Below are 26,390 nucleotides of genomic sequence, written 5' to 3'. Positions count from 1 at the left end.
TAAACGACATAGATGACTCTGCGGGGGGGTAGGATTAGTAAGTTTGCGGGTGACACAAAGATTGGCTGGGTGGCTAACAGTGAGGTTGAGTGTCTTGGGCTACAGGAAGATATAGATGGGATGGTCAAATGGGCAGATAAGTGGCAGATGGAATTTAACCCTGAAAAGTGAGAGGTGATACACTTTGGAAGGAGTAATTTGACAAGGAAGTATTCCATGAATGGCATGACACTAGGAAGTTCTGAGGAACAAAGGGATCTTGTCGTGTGTGTCCATAGATCTCTGAAGGCGGAGGGGCATGTTAGTGGGGTGGTGAAAAAGGCATTTGGGACACTTGCCTTTATCAATCAAGGCATAGATTACAAAAATAGGGAGGTCATGTTGGAGTTGTATAGAACCTTGGTGAGGCCACAGTTGGAGCACTGTGTGCAGTTCTGGTCGCCGTATTATAGGAAGGATGTGATTGCGTTGGAGGGGGTGCAGAGGAGATTCACCAGGATGTTGCCTGGGATGAAACATTTAAGTTATGAAGAGAGATTGGATAGACTTGGGTTGTTTTCGTTGGAGCAGAGAAGACTGAGGGGCGACCTCATCGAGGAGTACAAGATTATGAGGGGCACGGACAGGGTGGATAGGGAGCAACTGTTCCCCCTAGTTGAAGGGTCAGTCATGGGGCGACACAAGTTCAAGGTGAGGGGCAGGAGGTTTAGGGGGGATGTAAGGAAAAACTTTTTTACCCAGAGGATGGTGACAGTCTGGTATGCGCTGCCTGGGAGTGTGGTGGAGGCGGGTTGCCTCACATCCTTTAAAAAGTACCTGGATGAGCACTTGGCACATCATAACATTCAAGGCTATGGGCCAAGTGCTGGTAAATGGGGTTCGGTAGGTAGGTCAAAAATTTGAGCAACAGGTGAAGCTAGCCATTTCACGCTGCTACTATGCAGTAGCAACATGAGTGGTATTCACCACTTACAGGATGCTGCCACTAAGCCAAAAAGATGTTCTGCCTATCACACAAATGAGTAATGTGGTATATGAATTTCAGTGCCAGTGTGATGGTAAGTAAGTATGTAGACCGTACGTCCCAAAGACCGGTGGATCGTATCAAACAGCATGTCCCAGCCGCTGTTCGTAACGGGCAGAGTACAAACCGTACCCAACTGGCCCGTGCTTTCAAAGCTCAAAACACAGTGTACAACATTAGATGTGATTCTGCAATTGGACAACATTTGTTCAGTAATCCTCAATGTGCTAAGAATTAAGCTGACAACCAATTTAAGGTCGTCAGTCGGGCTCGCAGTGTGGCACATTTGCATGTACTGGAAGCTACATATATTAATACACAGGGCCCTGTACTTTGCAGACAGAAAGAACATGTACACCCATTATGCCTGTTTCAGCTAAACAAAGTAATGCCTTGACCAATCAGGGTCAAGATGCCTGGTTTAAATTTCAAATGATGCTTGGCAGTTAACTGTCAGTCACCATCACTGCTGCATTCTCCATAGCAACACCTCTACCAGAGTCCACTTGCCAGTCAATCAGCAATCTCTTCTCAAACAGTATAAATTGTTGTTTTCCCCTTGTATTGGTATTCTTGCGAGTGTCCTAATGAGTGTAAGGCGAAAAACTTTGACAAATCTCTTTTCTCAGCAATACTCAAGTTCTGTTCTAACAATTAACTACTGAATAGACTGTACACATTGTTCATTTTGTCTCGCTTTCCCTCATGCAATATTTTCCATTCTCTTTGTCTCATTTCCCCTTTGACTTTCTTCAAACTGCTTTTTTAACCTTCAATTTTTTCCTAACTTTAAACTCTTAATTGATCTTGCTTCTTGTCCACTGTCCACTTTGAATGAGGAAACAACTTCCCAAAACAAGTCTTTTATATGGCTGACAAGCAACTCAAAGGACTTTTTTGCCCAGCAAAATTAATGGCCTAAGCACCAATGGTTGAAATGGTCGCTTAATTGGCATGACCACATGAATCACTGATATGTAAAAGCTCAGCAAAACAAAGAGACATACAGCGTTCAAGTAAACACTTCAGGAACAAACTACAGATAACACTTGCATTGATAAACACATCCACCAACAAGTATAGGGAAGAGAACATATTTAAACGACAAAGGTCTTTACAGCGCAGAGCTCAAGCTGGTGTTCGAACTAGAGCCTGAATCAGGCATTAGCTACTGACATTAAGACTCATTAATGTGAAAATGCAGTTATTAATTAATCTGCTTAAGAAATATGAGTGCACACTTGCTGCACAGCTTGTAATAAATGTACCATGCACTGTTTCTTATGGAACAGTTCCACTTGAGAAACATCAGGCTGCTGGAGATAATGGTGAAACTGCACTCATAAAGCACCTTATGTCCTCAAAGATTTTTCAAAGCTCCTTCCATTTTTTAAATTATATTTTGAAAGTGTAGCCACTGTTATGAATACAAATAATGCAGGCAATTTGCACACAAGGTTTCATAAACAACAACAAGGTGAATGGCCAATTAATCTGTTTATCGTGGCAATGGTTGAGGAGTAATTTTGGAAGAAGGCCTCGGCATGAGATCTTCAATGTCTACCTGAACCCACAGGGCCTTGGGTTAAAGCTTCACCTGAAAGACAGCACTTCCAACAATCTAACATTCCCTCAGCACTGGAGTATCAACCTAGGTCGTGTATTCAAATGAGGCTTAAACCCATGACCTTCCAACGCAATGGGACAGTACTACCAACTGAGCAAAGCTGATATGCAATTTAGAAGTAAAGGATGATCACAAAATATACATATTCATATAAATTTTAAATGGTAAACAGAACGGCCCAAAGATCAGAAAAAATGTCCAGTGGAAGGAATTTGTTTAGGAATGGTTCATTTCATGCTACGTACCCGATTAACAGATTTCACCCACAGCAGTGATCCCCTTAAATGGATTATCCAGAAAATAAAAAATTACTAGGATCACTATGTAAGTGGAAAAAATTTTAATTGCACCCATAACAGTACATGTGACGATTCTAAATTATTAATGTAACAGAATCTTTCATCCAGCAGTTGTGCCACCCACTGCAACATTCAATGCAAAATGGATCTGAACCCCTGCATTACTTCTCACTCTACAGCCTAGCATTCCTTTATATTGAGTAAAAATAAACTAATAAAAAGCCAAGTGCTTTTCAGCAAAGTGTTTCATTCCGCTACAGAAGAATTAATTCACTGACCTGTTTTAATATGAAGATGGCGCCGAGGCTCCTCAGGCCCTTCTATGGGCTGATCTGCAAGGAATAATCGAGCAGAATCCAGTGCAGTTATGATTGTCAGCTCCTTATCCATTATGTCATGTCTGAGTGCCTGGACATGAGAGTTTCATTAAGAAATTATTACATTTTAAAAGAAACATACATTTCATTTTGTAAACCCAATTAATCACCATTGCCAAAAAGAATGAACATTGATAATTGTTATTAGGTCACAATGAAGTAAAGTCAATCAATGGAGAATCTAAGGATGAAAGTGCCTTTAATACAGAAAGAGTCCAATAATTACAGCAACATTGAACATCACTAAATATAAACAATGCTGACACAATGTGTTTGGGCACATTTTAAGGTCCACAGCTACCTGTAGGGATGTTCTCAATATCAGTTGTGCCAATTTGAGTGGAGACAGAGGAGGGAGGAAGATAAATTGATGGAAAATCACCCTGACTAAATCCATTTTCAACAAGCAGAGGCCTGGAATCAAGTTACTTTCCTGTCCCTAGCAACAAATCACAGGATTTTGGATTGAAGGCGATTCTATTCTGCCATCTTAAAATATTGGCCACCTCCAAAACTAAATCATCAACTCCTTGGATGGGGTCGGGGTCGGTGCAATAATTGCACCCAAGTAATCTTACAAAAGGGATCACAGTTGGCTATTAAAGACTACAATTGGCCTTTACTATCCATGCATGACGGCCCACCCTTTTTTCTTTACCGCACCTATGAAGTGTCAACCAACCATTAGTGCTCAAGGTGCAAGAATCAAATTAAACAGTATGATCTTAATTTCAAGGCTGCACCTTCACAGCATTGTAATACACCCACTTCACCTGTGTGTGGTGCTTGCTGCATTATTTTTGCTGCACCTAATTTACAACTTGAGTGAAATGCATTAAATACACCCCTCACTGCCACTAGCCAAATTATACTCTACATGAAATCACCACAGTATTATCCTAGTTTTGATGGGAGCTGAAGTGGTCAGTGTGCACATTTGAGACAGACCTGGTTACATACATGCACATACAACCAACTGAGTCAGATTCTGGCTGTATATGTCAGCTTCAATGTATTTTTAGGTGCTCATTGTAATCTGAGCGTTACTTTAAGCCCGAAGTACACTTCCATTTGCAACCTACATTCAACCTGGGATATCAGCCGTGGCTCAGTGGTTGCACTCTCACCCCTGAGGTGTGGCTTCAAGTCCCATTCCAGAGATTTAAGCTCATAACCCAGGCCAATACCTCACTGCAGTACTGAGGGAGTGTTCCACTGTCAGCAGTGCCGTTTTTCAGATGAAACATTTAAACCAAGGTGCTGTCTGGTCTCTCAAATGGATCTAAAATAGGGTAGTTGCTCTGGTGTCTTGGTCACTATTCATCTCTCAGCCAATATCACAATTTAGTTGGTTAATTAACTAATTACTGTGCTTGATGTGGCTGCCACTTCCAATACATGATAAAACTGACTGTTATGACACAGCCAATGGTAAATGCTGAGTTGTTCAAATCCCAGAAGGAAACTTGAGACAACTGCCACAACTATTTTTGCAATTTATATGTTTTGAGATGCGGGCTTTGAATTCAGTAGTAATAAGACCGAGTCTTATAGCTTTTTACAAAACTAGATTAAACATTTATTAATAAGAGAAATGGTTTTAAACACATACGTCTACAAATTACTAATATAACTTCTAAATCTAATGAATCTGACTCCCAGTTACACATCTGTTAAAGCAACAGTAAAACACATAGATTTTAATGGACCCAGGCAAAGAAACACGATACCGTGAACACTCCAATTCAAAGTGTTTCCTTAACTTCAGTTCTTTGTAGACAGCAGCTTAGACGCTGAAGGCATTTCACAATTGTCAGATCTTAAAATGCCTATTCTTACACACAGCCTTCCTTCTTTTCTACATATTTTCCCCTTTGAATGCAAATTCCCATTGTTTCACTATGTCTTTGGACTTTACCTTACTGATGATAAAAACTTATCATAGTACCAATTTTACCAGTAATCTTTGGGAAAAATAAACACATTGGCCAGAATTTTTCCGTCAGTGAGTTGGGGGCGGGGCCCACTCGCCGACGTGAAAATGGTGCGGGATGACGTCGGGCGGAACCCCCAACATCATCCCGCGCCATTTAAATATTCAGGAAGGCGGGCGGACAGCCAAATCAGCTGTCCACCCGCCGATCTGTCAATGGTCAATTGAAAACTTGAAAACTCCTTTGAAAACAATCTAGTCTGGTTTATTTAAAAATGCAAATGTCCTTTTACACCTTACATTCTAAACTTGCCCCATGTTTACCTACTTGACATTTCAAACCCAGCTCATCTTCTAATACATTAAAGCCTCCAGACCAGCTGCCTTTAATCCAATGAAGTCTCTCTCTCACACACACCATTATTTTCCAATAAGTTCCAATAACATTATAATATCTTCCTGACATCCCCCTCCTTATTGAAAAATGAACCATCATAGTTTAAAAAGATGGCTTCATTTTTATTAACTCATCTTATACTATCTCCTATACTTATCTATATATTTACACTATTACATTACCAGATGCATGCATTAACATAATAACACAAATCGTTCATATTAACAGAAATCATTTCAGTTCAATGTCCAGGCTTTTAAATGTCCAATTTTCCCTTTAAGCTACAAACTCTTGATAATGCATCTGCAATTGTCTCACTACATGTGTAATCTGTAGATTAAATGGTTGTAGTCAAAAACTCCATCTGACTAGCCTTGCACTTCTGTCTCGAGATTTGTCCAGAAACTTTAAAGGATTGTGATCTGTATAAACAATTGTGTCCGACAAAGTGTTTCTTTACAGCCTTCTGGACTTAACATTGAGTTCAACAACTTCAGATCATGAGCTCTCTCCTCCATCCGCACTCCCCTTTTTGATCCTCTTTTTTCTAATTATTATAATATATTTTTTATATTTTTTTTTTCTTTTCCCACCTATTTCTATTATTTTTAAATTTATTTCCATCCATTGTTAATCTCCACCTTTTAGTCTATTTCGATCCCTTCCCCCCACCCTGCCCGCACTAGGGACATCTGCCACTTGCTTATCCTGCTTTCTATCCTTAATGTCACCATTAGCATATCCTTTAGCTAATATCACCACCGTCAACATCCCTTTGACCTTTTGTTTACGACATCTTTGGCTATGTCTCCTTTGCCTCCACCTATCACTGGCCCTCCATCCAGCTCCACCTGTCCAACCCCCCTTAATCAGCTTACATTTCACCACATTTCTATTTCTCTTCAGTTCTGATGAAGAGTCATACGGACTCGAAACGTTAACTATGTCTTCCTCTCCACAGATGCTGTCAGACTTGCTGAGTTTTTCCAGCAATTTTCGTTTTCGTTTCAGGTTCCCTCCACTGCTTATCTGAGCCAAGAGAAAAGCTAGTCACCACGCAGCATGTTTAACTACCTTCCTTGTTGCATGGGGCTGCAATTAGAAGTCCCATATTTATGAAATTTGTGTGTATATTCATCATGCTAAAATGGTTAACAAATCAGCATGATTAGATATGATTGCATGTGCAAATTAGGTCAGCTAGAAAAAATTGCAAATTAGTGGAGAAAAGTGTTCTTACATTAGAGTAACATAATTTGCAAAGAAATTAGATCAGGGTGACCATAGAAAAGTTACAGTGCAAAAAGAGACCATTCAGCTCACCATGTCTGCTTCAGCCAAAAAGAGATTTTTTAATATCCACTTATGGTATGTAGGCCAGTATTTATTGCCCATCTCTAATCGCCCTTGAGAAGATTGTGAGCTGCCTTCTTGAACCGCTGCAGTCCATGTGGCATTGGGACACCCACAATGTTGTTAGGAAGGGAGCTCCAGGATTTTGACCCAGAGATAGTGAAGGAATAGCGATATATTTCCAAGTCAGGATGGTGTGTGGCTTGGAGAGGAACTTGCAGGTGGTGGTGTTCCCATGCATCTTCTGCCCTTGACCTTCTAAGTGGTAGATGTTGAAGGTTTGGAAGGACTTAGGAGCAGGAATAGGCCATTCGACCCTTCAAGCCTGCTCCACTATTCAATAAGATAGTGGCTGATCTAGCTGCAGTCTCAACTCCACTTTCCTGTCTGCCCCCATAACCGTCGACTCCCTTGCCTATTAAAAATGTCTAACTTAGACATGAATAAATTCAATGACCCAACTTCCACTGCTTTCTAGGGAAAAGAATTCTACACCAACGACCCTCAGAGAAAGAAATTCTCCTCATATGAGTCTTAAAAGGGAGACATCTTTATGTGCCCTAGTTCAAGGCTCCCCCACAAGTGGAAACATCCTCCCGGTATCTACCCTATCAAGTTCCCTCAGGATCTTATGTTTCAATGGGGATGATGGTGGCATAGTGGCATTGTCACTGGAATAGAGAGAGACCCAGGGTAATCCTCTGGGAACCCAGGTTCAAATCTCACTAATTTGAATTCAATTAAAATTAGTCTGATGTTGACCATGAAACCATTGATCGTCGTAAAAACCCATCTGGTTCACAGAGGAGGAAATCTCCCATTCTTACCTGGTCTTGCCGACATGTGACCCCAGACCCACAGCTATGTGGTTGATTCTTAAATGCCCTCTGAACAACGGCAGTTAGGGATGGGCAATAAATGCTGTCCTAGCTAGCAATGTCCACAACCCATGAATGCATTAAAAAATCATCTCTCATCCTTCTAAACTCCCAATGGGTATAGGCCCAACCAGTTCAACCTCCCTTCATAGGATAAGCCCTTCATCCCAATGAGTTGAGTGAACCTTCTAATGCAATTTTATCTTTCCTCAAACGAGGAGACCAAAACTGTACGCAGTATACCAGTTGGGATCTCACCAAGGCCCTGTACAGCTGCAGTAAAACTTCCCTACCTTTATATTCCACTCCCCTTGCAATAAACGCCAATATTCCATTTGCCCTCCTAATCACTTGCTGTACCTGCATTTTTACCCATTCACTTAATCTATAAACGACTTTTTGTAATTTAATGCACCCGTCCATACTACCTATGTTACCTATCTTGTCATCAGCAAACTTAGATATATGGCTTTTTTGTTATGCCATATAAGTCATTAATAAATACAATGAATTGTTAAGGCACCAGCGCAGTGCCTTGTGAGACAACATTTGTCCCTTTCTTCCAATTTGAGTACATATGCATTATCCCTACTCTGTCTTCCACTACCTCACCAATCTCCTAACCCAGGCCAATCTTTAGAGCTATTTTTTTTTTCTAAATTTTTTTTTGCTTACTTTAACTTTGGTTAATTCCTATTCTTGATTCATTAAGAGCTTCCCTGAATTATAAGAAGATTCATGGCACAGAAGAGGCCCTTCAACCCATTATGTCCAGGCTGGCCGAAAAAGAGCTATCTATCTTCCAGCTCTGGGTCTGTAGCCCTGTGGGTTATGACACCTCAAGTGCATATCCAAGAGTTTTTTTTAAATGTGATGAAGGTTTCTGCCTCAATATCCTTTCAGGCAGTGACTTCCAGGCCCCACCACCCCTGTTTAAAAATTTACCCTTCAACAACCTTCTAATCCTTGCACCAATTGCTTCAAATCTGTGTCCCTTGATTGTTGTCCTCTCTGCTAACAGAAATAGATCCTTCCTAACTACTCTATCTAAGCCCCTCATAATTTTGTACACTTGAATTAAACCTCAGCCTACTCCTGTTCCAAAGAAAACAAACCTAACCTATCGAATCTTTCCTCATAGTTATCCATTCCTGGCAATATCCTCACAAATTTCTTCTGTACCCTCTCCTAGTGAGATCACATCCTTCTTGTAATGCTGTGACCAAAACTGTACGCAGTACCTTAGCTGCAATCTAACTAGCATTTTATACAGTCCTAGTGCTACCTCCCCACTCCTATATTCTAGGCCTCATCTAATAAAGGAAAAGTATACCATATGTCTTTTTGACCACATTATTTACTTCTCCTGCTACCTTCAGGGCTCTATAGTGATTCATTCCAAGGTGCCTCTGTACCTTAATACTTCTCAGAAACCCACCATTTACTGTATATTCCCTTTCCTTATTTGTCCTCCCCAAATGTGTTACCTCACATGTCTTTGCATTGAATTCTATTTGCTGCTTTTCTGCCCACCCGACCAGTCCATTAATACCTTCCTGCAGTCTACAGCGTTCTTCCCCTCAATCGACCATGAGGCCAACTTTCATATCATTTGCAAACATCTTAATCACATGGCCTACATTTAAGTCGAAAAGTATTAAGTGTAATGTATTCAAGAACCCACAACCTTCTATCCACAGGCAAGTGAGCCAGGCTGATGGGAGGAGGTTTCTTATTCCCTGATTCCATACTGAGTACATATATTATTTGTGACTAGTAAATGTCCAATGAGTAGTTTGCCAACCTTTATTGTGGGGCATTGGGACATGCCACAAAAGGGAAATACACCTTTTTGATGAGTGAAATTTGCATCTGCCTGCAAGTGGCAGGGGATCTTTGCCCTGGGCAAAATGTCAAATATGCATGAGATTGACTCCAAGAGGATGGTACATCAGTTAATTGTACAACAGCCCCAGAGCCAGAGAGCTGCAGGCTGCGGCATAATCATGTCTTTGTGACTGCAGCTCTGCCAGGACTCAGCTGTCAGGGTCAGCTATAAGTCATGAAGTATGTGAGGTCATTCCTGAACATATTCTCTCCCTTGCTGATTTCAATCTCTGAAAGGAATCAATTAGCTGTAAAGGAAAATTCAATCTGGTGTTCACAGAAGAACAAGATTAGTAGAATAGTGTGCAAATACAAATGTAAGAGCATGTGAGTGTAATTGAAAGTGCACAAAAACATGGCTTGCACCAACATCATATTAGAAATGTTAGAGGGGATCTGACAGCTGAAGGCATAAGGTTGTTTTCTGGGTCACAATCCACCTTCCCCCTCCACCACCTCCCCACCTTTGCTAAAGCAATTGTCTCAGTTACAGTGAATGCTGCATATATAATTAATACATTTAAATCAAAACATGCACTTTACATGGGAGTCTTTGTATGAGGCTAATAACTATAGTAACTAGTGTATCTCAGACCACTATGATGGATTTTGTTAATCGATTAATGTTCATAATCCTTGGATCTATTGAATTTTAGCATCCAATTAAATTACATACATTTATGAATTGCTAAAAACATTTTAGATACATTAATTTAGTTTTAAGGCCAATAAAATGTTCTCTGATGACAGATACTTAACAATTTGAATAAAAAAGAATTTACTTTGCAAAGCAAATTAAATGTTAGATGCATAAATTTTAATAAGCTGTCTAATTCTAATGTACTTCTATAAAGGTTTTTCTCCTCAAAGCTTTATTCACTCAGTTCTCTCTCTCCCCACATCCATTCCTGAGCTGATTGCTTTTCATGCTTTTCATCTTCCCACTGAGATTCTTTGAAAAAGTATAACTGACAAATGAAATTATGTCCTGTTCAAATTTCCAACCCAGAACTTCTAAAATATACAGATTCACTCACTTTCTGCCTTGATGAGCTGAGACAGACACTGTCTCAGCAGACACTTCAATCTGCTCCTTGCAACCATGCAGCCTGTGTGGGGTGGCTGATGGGTGATCTCTCACAGTGTTATGTGCAAGTGTTTCAATCAGTTGATTTTGATCAGTAACAAAGCAAGCACACACAGGCACAAAGAGGTCTGCTATGTGAGATATAATGTGTATTGAGGGAGGTAGGAGAGAAAAACATCTTATTGTATTATGATAAAACGAACCATGATGCCTACGGTGTGACAGCTGTTAGGAAATAGAGGTAGTTTAAGTTCATTATATTTGTATTTGTGGGTGTTCCGAATAAAAATATACCTTAAGTTTTAGTTTTCAGTTTAATGATATTTTTCTATTTGTGAGTTAAAAAAGTGAAACCTGGGATCTAGTTTCATTTTAGAGTGGAGACAGCAGGTCTAAAGCATTGCTTGTGAGCCTGTATTCTAATTAGTTTATGACCCTTGAAGTGGGGAGTTGTGTTACCAAGGGGGGTTAGTGGTTTAGGAAAGTTAAAACAAAGTAGTAAAAACTGTGCTGTTGCCTAGCAACAGGGGTTCAGGGAGGGAGCCCCCCTCCCCCACCACCACCACACACACACACACACACACACACACACACACAGACAGAGAAAACTAGAAAAGCAGTTTTAGTTCAGTTGAAGCCAGGATTCAAGAGAGGCTGGACAGCAGAGGGAGGAATAGCAAGTCCCAAACTAAAGTTGAAGACAGCTGCTAGGATGAGCAGGACAGGAGAGGAAACTGCAGAAGCAGGTTCCAGAAACTAAAGAAGAAAGTCCCCAAATCCAGAGGAGTGGAACAGGAAAGGTCCCAAGAGGGCAGTCTAGTCAAAGGACAAGGACAGGAATCTGGAAAAGGTTCTGTTCTACGGAATTTAAAGTAAGGAGCAGAGAAGGAGGGCTCTAAACTTCAAGCTTAAAGAGAGGAAAGCTGCAGGAAGCAGATTTAAAGTGATACAGGTGTACGAGAAGATCCAAGGGGACAGCTGAAAGTCTATAACTCTTTACTATGGGTATGTGAAGCAGTGGTGTTCTGTTGGCATGGCTGAGTCAGTAAGAGAGAGTGCATGGAAGAAAGCTTGAATGCACATGGTGATCCAGGGGAGAAGAACATTGGGAGGGGAGTTTGAAACCCCTGAGGTGGACCTTTGTGGAAGGCATCTGAAAGAAAGTGTCATTTGGGAGAAGATTCCAGAGCGAGTTCTTCAAGAGTGGAGGTTGGAAACCCTCGTGTGAAAGACGGAGTTCAGTGAGACCAGTTGGCTTATGCCATAACAAGTTTCTGCGGGGAGATGATGAGAGATCCACAGCATCTGTTTGGGGCAGCATCTGTCACTTGGTTTCAGTGTAGTGTGCCTGATCACAGGTCACCTATTGGTATACATGGCCTGTGTACTTACTGTGAACATTACAGTATAAGATAGCTTTTGTAACTTTTGTTATCCTTACAAATCTGCATATATCTGAAAAGGTATAGTTGTGGGCAAAGGAGTATTGTAATATACTTCATCCTTTCTTGTTTAATAAAGGTTTTATTCTTTTGTTTAAAGTTCATCAGCTGACTCTGGTGACTCTGTTCAGTAGCCACTCTCCACGTATCTAAGCAAAAATTAAAAGTTAAGATCTATCAAGCTAGGTTCCACCCTGTGTCATGGCTCATGGGGATACTGCGCTGTAATATCAAGCCTCACTGTTCCTCGAGCCGCAACAAATGTGAAACTTTGACTAAACCACCAGATTGCCCCAATTCTACCTAACTGTTTAATTTAGGTTAACAGAATACGGGCACCAGGTTTGTAAACTTAATAAATAAATAATTGTTGATTGAACAAACTGTTGTTAACCAGTGGCAAAGAAACATGAACTGCTACTTTCTAACACTATAACTTAAACTCTCCCCCTTCTTAAATCACTATGCACACACATACAAGACACAAAAAATACACAAAAACATGGATTTTAAAGGTGGGATAAAACAGTTCACCAATTCCGGATTTTGATCAATGCCTTCCAAATTCCTTTCAGTTCTTATTGATGACACGAGGTGATCTTCCAGCACTTTCAGTATTTAGTTCATTGGTTGAGCACTTGCCTTTCAATGTCTCTAACAGTGATTTTCCCCTTTGCCTCTTGACAGGGGTTTTCAGAGAAAGCAGGTTACAGAGATGTGAGGGATAGCCAGCTAGCTATTATGACAGAATTGCTGGACTCTTACAAACACAGGCGACAGAGGTTTCAGGTCTTCCTTTTTTGTAGGCTAGGAGCTGTTCTGCCTGCACTGCTACCACACAAAGCCCTGATCACCTGGTCAGGAACCAATTAAAATGCTGTCGTTAGGCAGTTCCCCCAGCCCAGAACTCCTTTCCGGCACCATCCTATTCTCTTATGGCACCCTATGTTCCAGGATAGCAACATTGTAGATATTCCTCATCCTGTTCCAGCGAACATGTCTTTCAACTGCAGCCATGGTAGCTTTTTAAAGCCACAGTCCAAGAAAAATAAAAAATAGTTTCTTTACACCTGGGATTTGGCTTATCCAGTAGTAACATCAGCTAGGATCATAACACAGCATACACTACAGAAAACTGAAATTCTAATCTAATCGCAATATGGGAAGCCAGCACCAGGGCCTTGTGGAATACTGCTTAACCTAAATTCAAAGCACAAGAGCCATCCAGATAACACACCCTTTGATATCCCCATTAGTTCCAGACTGGAAAGTTGCATATAAGAACTCACCAAAGAAGAACTAAAAGTGCAAATATTCACCTGGTTTCTTTCATGACATGGTATACCAATGTGCTCCGTCACCACACCAGTGGCAAAATGAGCAGTACTGTAGTAACAAAATGAATACAGAGAATAAAGATCAATATTATGGATCAGTTTAGGAGATGTTAGAGACAGTGGAGGAATTAAGGAGGAGATAGAAGGGTATAATTAGTAAAATCTAGGATTATGGCTACCCACCAGTACTAATTACAAAAGAAGAAGATATTGAGGAGTAAAAGGTGAAAAATCATGGTGTACAATAAGTAATACAGGGATGAAAGCCTGAACACAAATCAGAGACAGTCCAAATTTTGTGGCTGGACACAAATTTCATAATTTATTTTTAACATATGGAAATCAAAGAGTATTTTTCATCATTGTTGTGCTTATGGCTACATAATTTACTCTCAAATAGTGTTCTATCAGTGTTGTATACAAAGTGCAGAGGATAGCATCTTTAGTCAGAGGGGAATGGATACTCAACAAAGGATGCACAAGTCCACGGGGCTAATTCAGATGTAACAGTTTAAAGACAACAAATGGGAGCTGCTGGTGGTCTCTGAACCAAACTAATAAAATCAGTACGGAATCATATGAGCAGATTAAGCAGGAATCAAGGAACATGGGTAACTATAATTACCCCAAATTAAAGCACATAGAAAGGAATCACTTTAAAAAGGTCTAACTAAAAGGTGTTGCTGTGGGTGCCTGCATGGGTCCTAGCTATGCCTGCTTTTTTGTGGGATATGTGAAACATTAATTATTCCAGTCTTATTTGGGCCCCCTCACTCATTACTTTTTCCAGTACACTGATGACACCGCCTGCTCTCGCCATGAACTGAAAAATTTCATTGTCTTTGTTTCCAATTTCCACCCTTCTCTCAACTTCACCTGGTCCATCTCTGATTCTTCCCTTCCCTTCCTCAAATTCTCCATCTCTATTTCTGGAGTTGGGATATTAACTAATATTCACTACAAGCCCATAAACTCCCTCAGCTACCTTGACTACACTTCCTCACACCCTGCTTCTTGTAAGGATTCTATTTCACTCTCCAAGTTTCTATGTCTCCATCACATCTGTTCTAATAATACAACCTTCCACACCAGCGCTTCCAATAGCTCTTCCTTTTCCCTCAACCAAGAGTTCCAACTCAGCGTAGTTAACAGGACTCTCCACCATGTCTGATACATTTCACGCAGTTCTGCTCTCACCCTTTCCTCACCCTCCCAGAACCATTTTAGGGTTCCCCTTGTCCTCATCTTCCACCCCACCAACCTCCGTATTTAAGGGATCATCCCCTACCATTTTTGCCAGCACTAATGTGATGGCACCACCAAACACATCTTCCCCTGCCATCCACTTTCAGCCTTCCAATAGGACCTTTGCCTCCATGACACTCTGGTCCACTCCTCAGTCACTCCTAACAGCCCCTCCGTTCCTTACAGCAACTTTCTGTGCAAACGCAAAAGATGCAAAACCTGTCCTTTCACCTCCCCTCTCACCATCCAAGGCCCTAAACACTCCTTCCAAGTGAAGCAGTGATATTGTACTTCTTTCTATTTAGTATACTGTATTCACTGTTCATGATGTGGTCTCCTCTAGATCGGGGAGACCAAAAGTATGCCACTTTGCGGAACACCTCCGTTCGGTCCGCAAGCATGACCCCGAGCTCCATGTCGCTTATCATTTTAATTCTCCACACTGCTCCCGGTCTGACCTCTTTGCCCTCAGCCTGCTACAGTGTTCCAATAAAACTCAGCACAAGCTTGAAGAACAGCACCCCATCTCTCATCTCAGCAATCTCCAGCCTTCTGGACTCAAAGTTGAGTTCAACAACTTTAGATCATAACCGCTGCCTCTTGTCCTGTATGTTTTTTTGACGGCTTCTTTAACCCTTCATGTTGCATTCAAATGGCTGCTATATAGCCATTCACGCCTCATCTGGACACAATCTTTATTTTTTACTATACCCATTACCACTCTCTTTGGCATTTGCATCATGAGGTCTTTTGTTTGTTAATCTCTCCTGCCGGCCACCCTATCACAGGCCCTCCCTTTTGTTTTTCCTGCCCCTCCTCTTTCTACTGGCTTAAAATCTCTTACATTTCCATCTTTAATATTGCTGAAAAGAAAGACATATTGACGAGGCTTTTCATTTTGCCCTCATCAGGACAAATGCAAGAATGCCAAATTTCAACCAACCACAACAATTTATACCAGAGGAGAAAAGGCTGATTGGTTGGCAAGTTGATGCTGATTGGCCAACACATTGCCATGGAGAAAGCAAAAGGGAACTATAGGCTCCCCAAGCTCCCAGGTAATTCCACAAAAGTGCAAGGCTTGAACATATTCCTTGTCTTTGCAGATTCCTGCATAAGAATCTACGTCGCTTCTGGCAAGTGTAAATTAGCCAAATTACAAGTTCAACTGATTATCTTTAAATCGACTGTTGTAGTAGTTATTAGCACACTCAGTTCAGCGAGTCCTGCCCAATCGCAGAATCACATTTAACAGTAGACATTTTGTTTTGGGTTTTTCAAGTGTGGACTGGCTGAGTATAATCTGTACTCTGATTATTACAGACAGTAAGTTCCTTCAATTGTTTCATTCAGCCAGCCAATCGTTGGGATGTACGGCCTATGTACCTGGCATCATACCAGCACTGAAATTCATACATGACATTGCTCAATTGTGTGATGACCAGAACATCTTTTTGGACTGGCAGCAGCAGCATCCTGATAGTGGTAAATGCCACTCGCATAGCCACTGCATAATAGCAGCATGAAACAGCTTACTTAGCCTGCTTTCAAATTTTTGAGATACTTTGTCTTCCCAGAGTAATTTGGGGTAGACCAGGCACTGTTCAGGCCTGAAAGTGGTGGTCTTCAGCCGATTTGCAAGCTTGCATGATAGACAGAGAGCAATGACCTGATTGTGATGGCCACGGTCCCACAGGATAGCTTTGATGAGCTCTATTTCTGCATCAAACTTGCACAGTGAGAAAACGCCTCGACCAGAGTCCACTTGCCAAACATTCAGCAGTAGTAATCTCTGGATTACTTCCGGTGCCACGCGCTAGTAAGTATATAAATAGAAGGTTAGTCCAGGTGAATGTGTGGCTGGAGAGATAGTGCAGGAGGGAGGGCTTTAGATTTCTGGGACATTGGGACCGTTTCGGGGGTGGTGGGACCTGTACAAGGCAAACAGGTCACGCCTGAACCAGAATGGGATCAACATCCTTGCGGGAAGGTTTGCTAGTGCTGTTGGGGAGGGTTTAAGCTAACTCGGCAGGGGGATGGGACCCTGAGGGGAGGTTCAGCAGGGGGAGATGCACAGCCAAAATTAGAAGAGAGAGCAAGTGAATCTGGAAGGCATAGAAATTAAATGCCAGTTAAGGCACAAGGGAGTTTGGCAAGGTTGGATGGTATTTATTTTAATGAAAGGAGTCTGACGAATAAGGCAGATGAGTTGAGGGCACAAATTAACACATGGAAGTATGATGTCATTGCTGTCACAGAGACATGGTTGAGAGAGGGGCAGGATTGGCAGCTCAATATTCCAGGACATAGGATCTTCAGGTGAGACAGGGGAGGTGGTAAAAGATGAGGGGGTATCGTAATATTGATCAAGGAATTAATTACAGCAGTAAGGAGGGATGACATCTTAGAAGGCTCCTCAAATGAAGCCATATGGGTAGAACTGAAAAACAAAAAAGGAGCAATCACATTGCTGGAAGTGTACTATAAGCCCCCAGACAAACAGGGAGGAGAGCAGATATGTAGGTAAATTTCAGAGAAGTGTAAAAATAATAGGGTAGTAATAGTGGAGGATTTCAACTTCCCCAACATTAACTGGGTTAGTCATAGTGTGATAAGTTTACAGGGAGTGGAATTCTTAAAATGTATCCAGGAGAGCTTTTTAAGCCAGTACGTAGAAGGTCCTACAAGAATCGGGGCTGTCCTGGACTTAATTTTAGGGAATAAAGCCGGGAAAGTGGTACAGGTATCAGTGGGGCAACATTTTGCAGATAGTGATCATAACTCCGTTAGATTCAAGGTTGTTATGGAAAAGGACAAGGGTGGGCCAGAAATCAGGGTTCTAAGCTAATTTTAATAAGATCAGATATGATTTGGCCAGAGTGAACTGGGAGCAGCTACTTTTAGGTAAATCTGCGTCAGAGCAGTGGGACTCATTCAAGAAGGAAATAGGGGGAGTACAGGGCCAACGTATTCCAGTAAAGACAAAGGGTGGGACTAGCAAATCCAGGGAACCCTGGATGTTGAGGGATATACAGGATTGGATACAGAGAGAAAGGGAGGCTTATGGCAGATACCGAGGGCTCAAAACAGCGGAAGCCCGAATGTGTAGGGGGGAACTTAAAAAGGAAATTAGGAGGGCAAAAAGGGAGCACGAAAAAACATTGGCAGGTAAAATAAAGGAAAATCCAAAGTTATTTTACAAGTACATTAAGAGTAAGAGGATAACGAGAGGAAGAGTAGGACCCATTAAGGACCATAGTGGTAATGTGTTTGTGGAGACAGAAGACGTAGGTAGGAGTTCTATATGAATACTTTGTGTCATTGTTCACAAGTGAGAGGGACGATGTGGGTATAGAAATCAGGCAGAAGGACTGTGATTATAACTAAATAAATTAGCATAGAAAGGGAGGAGGTTCTAAGTGGTCTGGCAGGCTTAAAAGTAGATAAATCTCCAGGCCCGGATGAAATGTATCCCAGGCTGTTGAGTGAGGCATGGGAGGAGATAGCAGGGGCGCTGGCAATAATTTTCAATACCTCTCTGGCCAAAGGAGAGGTGCCAGAGGACTGGAGGACAGCTAATGTGGTACCGTTATTCAAGAAGGGAGGAAGGGATAAACCAGGGAACTACAGGCCAGTCAGTCTAACCTCAGTGGTGGGGAAACTACTGGAAGCAATTCTGAGGGACAGAATTAATCTACACTTGGAGAGGCGGGGATTAATCAAGGACAGTCAGCATGGTTTTGTTAAGGGGAGGTCATGTCTGACCAATTTGATTGAATTTTTCAAAGAGGTGACCAGGTGTGTAGATGAGGGCAATGCATTTGACATAGTCTACTTGGACTTCAGCATGGCTTTTGATAAGGTCCCACATGGGAGACTGGAAATGAAGGTAAGAGCCCATGGGATCCAAGGCAAGTTGGCAAATTGGATCCAGAATTGGCTGAGTGGCAGGAAGTAGAGGGTGATGGTCGAGGGGTGATTTTGTGACTGGATGCCTGTATCCAGTAGGATTCCACAGGGATCGGTGTTGGGTCCCTTGCTGTTTGCGGTATATATAAACGATTTAGACTTGAGTGTAGGAGGGTTGATCAGTAAGTTCGCGGATGACACGACAATTAGTGGAGTGGTAAATAGTAAGGAGGATAGCCTTAGATTACAGGAGGATATAGACGGGCTGGTCAGATGGGCTGATCAATGGCAAATGGAATTTAATTCGGATAAGTGCGAGGTGATGCACTTGGGCTGGACAAACAAAGCACGGGAATACACGATGAATGGCAGGACCCTGGGAAGTACCGAGGATCAGGGGGACCTTGGTGTGCATGTCCACCTTAATCCATATGACTCTTCTTCAGAGCCTGTCTAGTAAAAGCCTTCTTAAGGCCTTTTCATTCTGTGTATGATTTTGCCTCTTTCTGATTTGCACAGATTTTTTAACTGAGTTAAATCCTTAACAGGACTGAATCATCATTCCTTCACTGTTGCTGGATCATAATCCTGGAACTGTCTATCTATCAGCACAGTGGGTGTACCTAGGCCACATGGAGTGCAGCGGTTCAAGAAGGTGACTCACCACCACCTTGAGAGAAATTAGAGATGTGCAATAAATGCTACTTTGCCAGCACCACTCACATCCAATGGACAAATTTTAAAAACACATAACATAGGTTAAAATAGGGCATTTGAAAATTGTTTATGGCCTTGGTAAGGAGCAGTTTCATATTATTGGAGTAGGCTATTTGGGAAAAGGTTTCAAGATCAAAGACAGGATTTAGAGGACTGAGTCATGATGAGTGATTATGTACCCAAGGCTTTTCTCTAAAGAATGGATAAATAAAGGTAGACCTGGTAGAATGTTTCAACTTTATATCATTGTTCCATCAACAGGAAACATGCACATTTTTTGCCGTAAAGGGAATTCTTTTATACAATTCTTCAGCAAAACGGTGATTGACAGATGGGTTAAATTTTAAGTAGATTTGGTGAAACAAGAAACTTTTAAAGAATTTCTAAGCAAAATAGACAAGTTCCTGCAGTTGAAAGGATTTATTATTATATTTTATAAATCATGATACATAGATACCTTGCAGAAAGTAAAGATAATTGAATGGAGAGACTAGATGGAGCGTGGATTGTTCATTCCTGTCTAAAAGCACATTGCTGCTTTCTGGTTTATTAATCCTATAACTATCATTCTCCACGTTGCCTGTTTTAGTCCTGTTGGCTTACAAAGAAATTTGATCTAAACCTTTATCTGTCGCTTCACAACTATAAATCTTTGATCCTGTCTCTATTCAAGCTATTCTACGAAGAAAACACTGATCTCTGACCCTCTCCTCATAGCTGAAAAATTGAAGCTTGCGTTCCATTACTTTCCCTGGCATTGAATTCCATTTACTGTTTGTTCCTATTTAGTTCTTAAAGTTATTTTGATAGCTGCTGAACTCCGTAAAACATGCTGCCACCTCTTGTAACTGTTGGAGGCTCTGTTTATATTTTCCTCATGCACTATCCCTGAGTGATTGTGCTGTGTGGGATTACATTCATCTCTGCTCTGCCAACTTGAGCAACTCGTATTGATAGCTGCTTTTATTTGTAATTTTTGTCAACCTTTCTGTCTGACTTCTGCCTAGAAGTCTTTGATAAGAGTCTGATCAGATTCTTTGTCCAGGACAAAACATTCTTCTTTTGAATTTTCTTGCTCTTTACTTGATGATGTCCTCAGAATTTCAATTGAGGAGAAGCAATGAGATCACCTGCCACTTTAATGACACACAACAGCAGCCCTCCTCCCACACTTAAACATACACACTCCCTCACACAAACAAACACCCAGCGACTGCATGCTCATACGCATAAACATACACACAGAACAGCAGCAGTTTAGTGACCTGCCTTTCCCTCACTCCCCTTGTGATCAAAGAGGCTTAGCTTCTGTTATAAAGTGATGCATGAAAGACATGCATCCTTAACATAAAAAAGAAAACACTATGGATGCTGGAAATACTCAGCAGATCTGGCAGCATCTGTGCAGAGAAACAGAGTTAATGTTTCAAGTCGATGATTTTTTGTCAGAACCGAAGAAAGATAGAAATCGAATATTGCAGAAGCTTTTCTTCTTGCACTCATCAGGACAAATACAAGAATGCCAAATTTCAAACAATGACAACAATTTATACTACGGGAGAAAAGGGTCATAGCATCATAGAGGTCTACAGCACAGAAAAAGGCCCTTCGGCCCATCGAGTCTGCACCAGTCAAACAAGTACCTAACTATTCTAATCCCATTTTCCAGCACTAGGCCCATAGCCTTGTATGCCATGGCATCGCAAGTGCACATCCTAATACTTCTTCAATGTTATGAGGGTTTCTGCCTTTACCACCCTTTCAGGATGTGAGTTCCAGACTCCCACCACCCTCTGGGTGAAAAAATTCTTCCTCACATCCCCTCCAAACCTCCTGCCCCCTATCTTAAATCTATGCCCCCTGGTTATTGATCCCTCCACCATGAGAGAGAGGGAGAGAGATTGTGATCAATCCCCACCAACCCCCCCACACCCTGGGTTCGAATGTGAAATAAACTAACCTTCTGAGTTAATCATTAAAGAGTTTGCCGCATGTTACCAATTTTGGGGAAACATGCCACAGCCCACTTTAAAAATATTTCAAAAACACCTCTGCTTTTGGTCAGACAGTGAGGGGATAAAGTTGTTTAGTTCGCCACTCTCCTGTCCATAACAACAGCTTAGCAACAGGGACTGAGTATCTCTTCTCACTCCATTCCGTTCATACATTTCTACATGTTCCTCTTACCCTTGCCAAATCACATCACTGTGCATTTACCTGCTATAAACTGCAGCCTGTGGCCATGTGGCCATGAATTCTCATTTCCCACTGCTCCCATTTGTCGCTAAGCTCTGAGCCCAATTTGAATTGTTTAAAAAAATGAGACAGCAGTGAACCAAGGTAAAACACCATTATAAAATAAAGATGAGCAGATTGAAAATACTTTGGAGTTAAAGATGTGACTTAGAGAATAACCTAATTAAATTGACAACAAATGGAGATGCTGCTGAATAATTCACAAGAAATCTTGTTTCTGGCCACAGGCAGATATACAGACACTTGGATCAAAGTCAGAGGGTGACAGAAAAATGTACGAAAATTACAGAGGTTTACAGCCAATTTGGTCACAGTGGGAAAAGAAGAAATACTTACATTCATATAGCTTTTTTCATGACCTCAGGTCATTCCAAGGCACTCTACAGCCAATGAAGTTTGAAGTGTAGTCATTGTTGTAATTCAGGAAACGTGGCAGCTAATTTCCACACAGCAAGTTCCCTCAAACAGCAAAACAAAAACAAAAATACCTGGAAAAACTCAGCAGGTCTGACAGCATCCGCGGAGAGGAACACAATTAACGATTCGAGTCCGTATGAAGAGTCATACGGACTCGAAACGTTAATTGTGTTCCTCTCCGCAGATGCTGTCAGACCTGCTGAGTTTTTCCCAGCATTTTTTGTTTTTGTTTCAGATTTCCAGCATCCGCAGTATTTTGCTTTTATGATTGGATTAAAACTCAGCTGGGACACCTGGGAGAGCTCCCTGTTCTTTGAAATTCATGCATGGGATCTTTTACATCCTTTTACAGGCAAAAATGTTTCCTCTAGGATGTGCGGTGGTGCAGCAGCCTGGGAGTTATTGTGCAGACCATGCAGCCGTGCAAAAAAAATTCAAAGGTACAATGCACTTAAATAAATAGACTGTGCACAACCAAAAAAGAAAATGAGAGGGAACATTTATCACCAAGGTCTCGGTTTTGATGTCTCATTCAAAACTACTTCACTGCAGTGTCAACTATCCTATTTTGTATTGAAGTTACTGGAATAGGACTTGAACCCATAACCTTCTGAATACAAGAATGGACCCAGCTGAGCCATAGGTAACAATACAGCATGAGTTGAGAGTTGCTTCTAACCCCTTTTTATGGTGCAGAATTAGATTGTACAGATTGCTTTGAGATGATATTTTCTAGGCACCTAATAAATTCTGGCTGTGTAACTCTTTAAAACCTGATTGGTCCTGTTAAAAATTTCAGGTGTTCTCTTGGGATCAGTGTCATCAGCTACCACAAGCATAGTGTGCATCCCCAATCAGAAAGGTTTTACGTTTTCATCCAATATCTAGTCATACCATAGTCCAAGGGCTGCAATAAGACCCCTTATTATGTGTATTAGGTGAATGCTGGAATTTTTTCTCTAACATTAGGACTTGCTAATTGAGATAGTGATATATAGTGAATCATAGGACAGTTATTTGCATGCCATAATCACAGCCACTTGTAAGTGATATAAGTGAGCTGCCTTCTTCAATCATATGCGTACAATCAATTTCAGTCACTTTCAGTGATACAGTGTCTCCAGGTGTTATTGACAAGGCAGCTACTGAATCATATCCCTTCTGGGCAGGAACAGTGGTGTCACTTTTTGCAGTCATTATTAAGAGCTAAATATTCCAGGCCAAAAGAACTTCAGCAAGGACAGGGAAGTTTGGAAAGAAGCGGTATATGGATACACACAACCGCAGCAATTGAAAAGGATTTCAGTCAGGGTGACAGGCAGTAGAAACATAACCTTATGCCTGAATTGTAATCAGTATCTTCAAGATACAGATGGCTAAAGGAGAACAGGATTGCAGGGAGAGGCAGGAGAAGAAATCTTGTCAGCCAACTTGCATACTTACCCGACAGTGGTCGTGTTGCTGTTGTAGAGTCTGAACATCACCTCCAATAGGCATCTGTTTTGTCAGTGCCTCGTCTTTGAGATTTAACCACTTGCTTAGTTCTTCTAATGATGCCAGCAACCTGTTCCATCGTTCTGCATTGGCCTCCAAATGAGCTCTGCAACAAACCAGGAAAAGATGTTGCCAACAGTGCTCAACTTAATCTATGTAAAGTTCTTTCTCAATTCAGCCATTCAAGTAAAAACCATTTTAAAAAATCCAATCTTTATTTTTCACAAATGAAATGGAGACCATTCCCTAGCTCTTTTGTCCACATATTACCAACACTTGTCAAAACAAACTGTGATGCATTTCTAATGCTTTAAAAATAAGTGGCTGCATCAAACCCCATACCTATTGGGATATAGGCTTTAATGTACCCTGTAAAAAACGGATTCAAACATTTAGCTTTATCTCATTTAAAAACTTCTCACATTGTTAATGAATTTTGCTTCTTAAAAACTATTTTTACATGCAAGCCAATTTTTACATTTTGCACTTATGCAGTTTCACACAAATGCAGATAAACTTAGGATATGCAAATTACTATTTAATTTGATTTCATTAAATCATAAATTTACTGTACTTAAAGCTTTGTGTTAGCATTAAATCAAATACCTTGGATCAATATTTTATTAGAATAAACAGGTGGTTGTGCATCACAGATGCAAATTAAGAATATCAATGATTTTGGGTACAGAATTTTTTTTATTCATTTACAGGATGTGGGCATCACTGGCTAGGCCAGCATTTATTGCCCTTTCTTAATTGCCCTTGAGAAGGTGATGGTGAGCTGCCTTCTTGAACTGCTGCAGTCTTCTTACCATGAATAAAACATGCTTTATATACAAATCCAGAATTATTTTGGGGGTAAGGGGGTAAACAGGAAGGATAATGTTTTGGTCTTGTTTTCATTAGAATACAGATCCCACAGTTTGTTATGAGCATCCACAGAGCCTGTGGGAATTTACCCCACTTGTTCAGCAAGAAATTTTATATAAATCTTACACTTCCACCAGCTGTATGGCTTATTCTTATTTCCATATTGGAGCAACACTCTCACTCTTGGACAAATAGAAAATAACTCATCATCTGACTTGTAATCTTTCGCAGCCATAAGCCTTCATCCTCATCAAAGGGAATCAAGGGAAATATTCTCTAATCTTTTGTCTGCATTGGAGTGCTGTGTTTGGCTGCTGTAGAGAGCTTCAGTTGGAGTTTGGTGACTGAGGGAGTTTAAGGCTTAAATTCTATCTAAAGTCTAGTCTTTCTTTAATCTAGCAATTAACTATAAGTTGCTATTAGAGTTGGAAACTCTTTTGAGTTACCAACAGTCACAGATTGCAACTCTTTTCGAGTACAATCACAGTTCTTGGTTTCAGGGAGTGGGACATGAACCCACAACCCTCTGATTCAAAGGCGAGGGTGCTATGAACTGAGCCACAGCTGACACCGATGGAAGATGGTGAGTTTTAGTTCAGCCTTAAAATGGGGCTCATACAGGCTCTGCTTGCAGCTGAAACTAGTTAATTAGATAACTGGCTTAATCAAGTTTTCGGAGGCTAGGTTCAGGGAGTATAAAAGTAGGCTCTTATAGTGCTGACTATCTGCACTGGAGTGCTGTGTTTGGCTGCAGTAGAGAGCTTCAATTGGAGTTTGGTGATTGGGGGAGTTCGGTGAGAAGGGAGTAAGTGCTCCTTTCCTTTTCTACCTTAGCTCAAAGAAGAATGGTGGCCTTGGTACGTAGGAACTGGTAAGTAAATTAGAAAAGTGTAAAATTTTTAATGTTCCTATACTTGGATTTAACTGCAAAATGCCAAGAATAAGGGAAATTTAGGGCCAATGTAACAAAGTAATATAGATAATCTAAAGTAGAATAAAATTAATGTAAGGGAAGTTGAGTTAAGACATGGCAGGGCAGCTCAGTCAAGTGGAGTGTGTGTCCTGTGATATGTGCAAAGTCATGGATGCTACTGGTGTCCTAGCTGACCATGTGCAAGAAGTGCTGCCAGCTACAGAAACTTGAGCTCTGGGTTCCAGAACTCAAGCGGTGTCTGGAGTCACTGTGGCACATCAGCGAGGCTGAGAGCTACGTGGGTAACACATTCAGAGAGGTGGTCACACCACAGCTTAAGGGTCTGGTGATAGAGTGAATGGGTGACCACCAGGCAGTCCAACAGAAGTAGGCAGGTAGTGCAGGAGTCCCCTGGGGTCCCACTCACAAATCAGTTTTCTGTTTTGGAAGCTGGTGAGGGCGCTGGTTCCTCATAGGAGTGCAGTCAGAGCCAAGTTTGTGGCACCACGAGCGGCTTGGCTGTACAGGAGGGGAGGAAGAAGAAAGGAAGAACTATAGTGATACGGGATTCATTAGTTAGGGAAACAGACAGACGTTTCTGTGGCTGCAGACGTGACTCCAGGATGGTATGTTGCCTCCCTGGTGCTAGGGACAAGGGATGTCACAGAGTGGCTGCAGGACATTCTTCTGGGGGGGGGTGATCAGCCAGAGGTCATGGTCCCCATTGGTACCAATGACGTAGGTAGGAAGGGGGATGTGGTCCTGCAATCAGTTTAGGGAGGTAAGTATAAAATTAGCAAGTAGGCCCTCAAATGTAGTGATATCTGGATTACTCCCAGTGCCACGTGCCAGTGAATACAGAAATAGGAGGATAAGGCAGATGAATGCGTGGCTGGAAAGATTGTACAGGAGGGACATCTTAAGATTC

The 26,390-nt window shown here is 41.4% G+C and overlaps 1 protein-coding gene across 8 annotated transcripts in view; it reads right to left on the bottom strand.

Annotated features, from left to right (window-relative positions):
• utrn (utrophin) overlaps positions 1-26,390 on the bottom strand; it is a 630,893-nt gene that overhangs the window by 208,087 nt on the left and 396,416 nt on the right. For all 8 annotated transcript variants that reach the window (XM_078556557.1, XM_078556553.1, XM_078556558.1 and 5 more), the window contains 2 exons: positions 23,629-23,785; positions 3,229-3,358 (listed from right to left, as the gene is read on the bottom strand). In XM_078556557.1, coding sequence (XP_078412683.1) covers positions 3,229-3,358; positions 23,629-23,785 — 287 coding nt within the window. The remainder of the gene's footprint in view (positions 1-3,228; positions 3,359-23,628; positions 23,786-26,390) is intronic.

This window comes from Cetorhinus maximus, chromosome 14 (assembly GCF_964194155.1).
Source record: "Cetorhinus maximus chromosome 14, sCetMax3.hap1.1, whole genome shotgun sequence".
Taxonomy (NCBI): domain Eukaryota; kingdom Metazoa; phylum Chordata; class Chondrichthyes; order Lamniformes; family Cetorhinidae; genus Cetorhinus; species Cetorhinus maximus.
The sequence above is the reverse complement of the archived record's forward strand: the minus strand, read 5'-3'. Positions and strand labels throughout refer to the sequence as shown.